The 6,000-nt window shown below is 36.0% G+C and overlaps 1 protein-coding gene across 7 annotated transcripts in view; it reads right to left on the bottom strand.

The window, feature by feature from the left end:
* Positions 1–1,205: 1,205 nt before the first annotated feature.
* Positions 1,206–6,000, bottom strand: part of CCDC138 (coiled-coil domain containing 138) — a gene marked incomplete at both ends in the record, with an annotated part of 133,592 nt that continues 128,797 nt past the window's right edge. For 4 of the 7 annotated variants that reach the window (XM_084236033.1, XM_084236034.1, XM_084236035.1 and 1 more), the window contains 2 exons: positions 1,206–1,371; positions 3,400–3,538. In XM_084236033.1, coding sequence (XP_084092159.1) covers positions 1,206–1,371; positions 3,400–3,538 — 305 coding nt within the window. Of the gene's footprint in view, positions 1,372–3,399; positions 3,539–6,000 lie in introns of those variants that run through there. The other 3 variants (XM_084236037.1, XM_084236038.1, XM_084236039.1) reach the window with 2 other exon arrangements.

Here is a 6,000-nt window from a genome sequence, read left to right as displayed (position 1 = left end):
CAAAACTGACCTGCCAGAGTACCAGAGAAAGGCTGAAAAGATTTCAGTACAGAAGTGTAAGAAGGAGCATGCCAGATGCAGTGGCCTATACTGGTGGGGTACACCTGTCTGTGCTTCCACGTACTTGGAGGCCTCCCTGGTTCCTACAAAGAGATGCTTCTAAAGAAGGTAAAGCCTGAAGCTCCAGGCCAGGTTGGAGGATACGTCAACCTATGCATGTTCTCACTCAGCATTGGGAACCCAATCCAGCCAGTGTGCCTACGTAGGTGCTGATTTTGGGCCTGACTGTGGTGCTCCATCTGCCAGGACTTTGGCTGGAACCCTGCTTCTAGCCTGGTTTTACAAGTAGACATACGCAGAGATATCTAAGGCTAAGAGAGAACATCTCTCATAGCTTCCAGGGTGAACACAAGCTACAAGAATACTTTGACAGCCTGATTCCTCCTGGGGCTAAAGATGACTGCTTTGGCCTGAAATCTGGGAGGGCAATCCTGAATCCTACCCTACCCCCCATCAGATAAGATATCCCCGCAAGGACTTCCTTCAGGGTTACCACTTTGTGGGGGTAAGGCAACCTTACCAGCCCTGTCTGAAGAAGCAGATATGGACACCATGCTCTTGCTCTCAGGGATACAGTAGTCTCTCCTTACAGCCTCTAGATCTGGGATCATGAAAGTACTTTCAGAACTAGACTGGCCTTGGCAGGATTAAGGGTTTGGGAACAACAACACAGCAGCTTTAAATAATTTTAAAATGCAGCAAACAATATTCTGGAAGGTACGAACTTCCAAAATTAAAAATCACATTTAAAAAATTTATGTATTTCTGTATCTAAAAGGGGAGATTTCTAATATATTACGAAAACAGAATGACAACATGATCTAACCCTGTTCCCACATAAATACCAATTTTATTCCAAGTAATCACATAATTTGAAGAACTTTCCTAAAACTTTTTACAAAAATTAACCCCAGTATTATTAATTCTGGAAAATCCATCCTGTACATTTAGCACTATCTTAGTTGAAATAAAAATTCCAAAAATTTCATAGTTTCTATAGATTTCATTTTAAAAGCTAAAAAAATTCTACTTTTCATGATAAATGATGCTACTAATAACTTTACTTGGTAGATTTTTAGTTAATTTGGTGATTTTTACAGTCTTACAAATAAGCAACACAAATATATTGAGAATAATAAGCCAGTCTAAGGGCTTGCATTAGAGACCAGGTTATTGCATTTTGTTAAACCCAAATTGAACAAAGTTGAATTTAGGTTAATACAGAGAAAGGCATGCTCTGGATGTGTTGTCCTTTGTATTTCTTGAAGCATCAGATGAATTGTAAAAAGTTCAAAAAGCTTCTTATTACTCCTGTAAGAAAATGAGTTACATTAGTTAAATTACACACACTTAGCAAGTTCATCTGTAGTGACATTGAGTGCTAACTTATGTATAAATGTGGGCGAATGGCAGCTGCTTTCAGAAATAGTGGGGAAATAGGTAACTAAAGGATGCCATGACAAAGGGAAGTTCATAAAGTAGGCCTAAAGGATTCAAGTATTCAAGGAAAAAATAAAATGTTTTATAATCCTGAAAACTGCACCCTGTTTTATCATTACTAAACTATAGAGTGTTTTTCTCATAGCAAGAAAGTCAAATACTTGATTATCTTCTTTTAAGTAAGATTGGATTTTTAAAGTAGCAGACTACTGGTTTACCTTTTGACTTTGTTGCAAAAGAACTTTCAACCATCCTTTCTAATAACCAGTCAGTGATTTCATTTTCAATCAGAATTATATCTGGTAACATATTTCCTACTTCCTTGTCTACACTTATTTACCTCTTGCGAAAAACTATCAAGTAGCTTTATATAACCACCCATCTGACATAAAAGGATTTACATTTTTGTGGTTTTGAAAGTTTGCTTTAAGACTTCCTTGAATATCAACCATTCTCAATTCTCTCGTTCAAGCTTTGTCTTAGTTCTTTAAGTTTAATATGAACATAAGTCACAAAAAATATCACTTTAGCTCAAGGATATACTTGCACTTTGAGACTGCTTAAGAAAAAAATGTCACAAATTTAAAATTAGGAAAAAATTAATCCTAAACAGCTCTATGACACAACAGACCTCACTGAGTATATAGTGATTACAAATCAAGACAATCATGGCATAGTCAATGAAGACAATGAATTAAGTAGTTTAACTTATGAGAGACCAAAACTAGTAATTTGGTAGTTGAATATGAGGTTATAGTTTGACAATAATTTACTACAGTGTGCTAGGTACCAAACAGAATAAACCCACTATCACACAACCTCAAATAATTTTACTATTCAAATATACCAAGGACTGGTAAAATGCTTAATTCACTCCCATGGAAAGCACAGATGAGGGAAAAATGAATAAATATTCAATCTTAATAGGACTAAAATAATTGGAATTTGGCAAATTTGTATCAAAAGTCTCAAAAGGAGGTGAACCAAACCAAAATTCTACTGTTATAAAAATGAGATATAAAAAATTCAAATTCCCCTCAAAAGAAACAGACTATACCAAGATTTAAGGAAAATATAGCTTAAAATCTATGCCTTTATTTATAATTTAAAAACTAGTCATACCAGTGTTTGTGGCAGGGGAAAGAATCAGAAATATGAAAAGAAAGACCTCAATTTGAAATCCAATAACAGTTTCCTAAAACAAACCATTTACTAACATCATTGTAAATTTTTTCTGCCTGTCTCATTCCTGTTCTCTATACTCACTTCAGTATATGAATAGGATCTGCATAATATGTTTTTATTATCTTTTTTATTTTCATCTGTGGTCTTACAGAATACCAGAATGCCATGATTTGTTATCATACTATCAGTTGGCTGCTAAAAATTGCTTTTAGTTTTCCATACTGTTTGTGGTATTTAAAGGTCACTTAGCAGAACTGAACTACAGAAACAAAACATTCTGAGATTAACACTCCAATTCTATTACCAAACATGGTTTTCAATTTTCTACATGTTTGTTGGAGGTTTTTACTTAATAAAGTTGAACTAGTAAACGTTCAGAAAAGTCTTTATCACAATAAGATCTTTAATAAAATGTTACAAATAGGGCCTCCCTGGTGGCGCAGCAGTTGAGCGCTGGGTTGCGAAGCTGCCCGCAGCCTCTGCAGTGCCAGTTCAATCCCTGGCCACCGGCAAGGGTCCCACATGGTGTGCAGACCTCTCCTGCCACCCGCTGCTCCCCTCAGCAGTGTACTTCATCAGTCTGCCTGCTCTGCTCTCCCCTCTGGCTCTGGTGAATTCTCTCATCCTCCGCGCTTCTGACTGTACCCAGTGCTTGTATAAATAAATAAATAAATAAATCTTTTAAAAAAAATGTTACAAATGAGAAATTCTTACTTGATTTTAGAAAGTTTCTGCAGAATAATACTGAGCTTTTCTAGTATTTGAAGATCAAGCTTAGGGGTTCGAAGAAGCACAGAGCAAGTACGAAAAAACAAAGTGTTGCTACAGGCTTCCAGGAAGGGTTGCAAGGATTCTGTAAAACAAATTGCCAGTGCCCTCTGTTAGACAGCAGCTAAAAAATGTAAAATGAAATTAAATCAGACTATGTGGGGTAATTATAAATAATGGCTTGAATTTTAATTCTTTCCATCCTTATAACTTTGAGACAAATACATCATCATTTGAAAATCTATCCACTTTTGTTGAACTATGTAAGTGAAAGATGAGATTATTTCTTAATATCAAACTTCTATTAGTCAACATTTAGCAGAAAGAAATTCCATGTTTGAAAGGGCTAGTCATTTCTTCAGTATGTTCATAAAGGTAAACAGTGAAAAAATTAGGAATAAGAAATTTTGGGGTAATAAACTTTTAAAAAACACTAAATTGGGCCTCCCCGGTGGCGCAGCGGTTGAGCGCTGGGTTGCGGAGCTGCGCGCGGCCTCTGCGGCGCCGGTTCGATCCCCGGCTGCTCCCCGGCCACCAGAGGAGGGTCCCACATGGCGTGCAGACCTCTCCTGCCGCCCGCTGCTCCCCTCAGCAGTGTACTTCGGTCCTTCTGCCTGCTCTGCTCCCCGCTCTGGCTCTGGTGAATTCTCTCACCCTCCCGCGCTTCTGACTGTACCCAGTGCATGTATAAACAAAACAAACAAACAAACCAGCAAACAAATAAATAAAAGCATGCCTCTATAAAAAAGAAAAAAAAAATTTAAAAAAAAAAAAAAAAAAACAAAACACTAAATTTTAGAATTATAAAACAATTCCATTGCAATAAAAATTTAAGAAAAAATTTTGATGTGAGTGTTAATAAAAATTTACATAATCACTGTTTTGGAAAGAACTTTTAAGCATAAAAGCAAAAGGAAGATTCCCAAGAGAAATGATTTTAAAAATTTACAACATAAAAATTTAAATGTTTATGTAAAAAAATTAAAATAACGATAAGGCAAACCAAAGCTCTAAAAAATAAAACAAACCACAACAAAAGGGAAATGTCAAACTTGGGAATGGGAGCAGAGAAAGAAATCTTTTGTATACTTGGAAAAGATAAGTATTTTACTAAACAAAGAGCACTTACAGATTAATAAGAAAAAGATGAACCTAATATTATTAATAATGAGCAAAACACAAAAGCGATCAATTCACAAAATAAACACAGTAAAAATAATCAACATTACTAGAAGAAAATAACTGGCACCTGGCAACTTTGTATCAAAAGCCTTAAAACTGTGTATAGACTTTGATTAAGCAATTTGACCTCTAAGAATGTCTGCAAAGGGTGATGAATAAGTGCCACAGTAAGTTTTGCCATGGTGAAAACTGAAAGCTATGTTGATACTATTATGAACTCAACAAAATAAAGTATAAAATGCTTTTTAAGATGCAAATCACTATTATCAGTAATTGCCTTGTATGAGTTTTAGCTTTGTACAATGTTTATTAAATATTTTTAAAATAGTTAAATACTTTTGTAAAACTCAGTTTTGAATACAGGACTTAATTTCAGATAAATAAGTCAACAGCTATAAAAAAACATAAAAATAGAACTGCATTCATCACTTTTTGAATTCATAAGCACAGCTTGAAAGACTTATAGGTCAACATCTGACCTGACCTGACTTAGAGGTCAACATATGTACTGAATAAATAACTAAATAATGAAATTTTAAAAATCCAACAAATTAAGTTGGAGGAATGGTTTGCTAATAGAAAATGAAAAGTGCTATTGATACATACCAGCAGTGGAGTGTTAAAGACAACATTTATATCCTTTGCATGTAACCAAGTGGTAAAAAGTAGGAGGAAAAAAACCTACTACTTTCCTCACAGTAATCTTACCCAAATAGGGTCCTAGTGACAGGTGCAAGGATCCTAGGGAAGGTTCTGTACTCAAAAAGCAAAGGAAATTAACCTTCACCATGACTCTGTTCCAAAATAAAGCCCTCTTAGTGCTACCACTATTAACTGGTCAAAGAACCCATATACCAGAGCTGAACAACAGCTGAGAGGTTGAAGCTAGCAGCACCAGATTATTTGGGACACTTTAACTGAGGAATTAGCCCAGGAGAGTTGTTCACTTTAGATCCCCCCACCCAGCTCAGGTTGGGTACCTGAGCACCCTAGGAGGCTTTGATTTGTGGTACTCACCAGCAACAACCTACAGGTGCCCCAACACCCAAGCTCCTATGTCCTATTCCCCCTGTTGAAACTAGGACTTTGGTCATCTGAACAGTGCAGAAGAGTCGGTCAAAGAAGCAACAGGCACCTGAGGATCCCACATTAACAACCTAAGATTATATAGTGCCATCTGTAAAATAGAGCCAATTCATCAAAATAGGAAAAGAAAGCTCCTTATCCCAAACAGTAAAAACAAAGTGAAGAAACACAGGAATCTACCACATATGACAGAACAAAAAGCCCTGAGAAGTCTTGATCCAGTAGAACTGTATAACCTGCCTGATAAGGAGTTTAAGTTTATAGTAATCAACATTCTTG

The sequence above is a fragment of the Talpa europaea genome (genome assembly GCF_964194135.1).
Source record: "Talpa europaea genome assembly, chromosome: 6".
NCBI lineage: Eukaryota > Metazoa > Chordata > Mammalia > Eulipotyphla > Talpidae > Talpa > Talpa europaea.
This window is presented reverse-complemented; position numbering and strand designations above follow the sequence as displayed.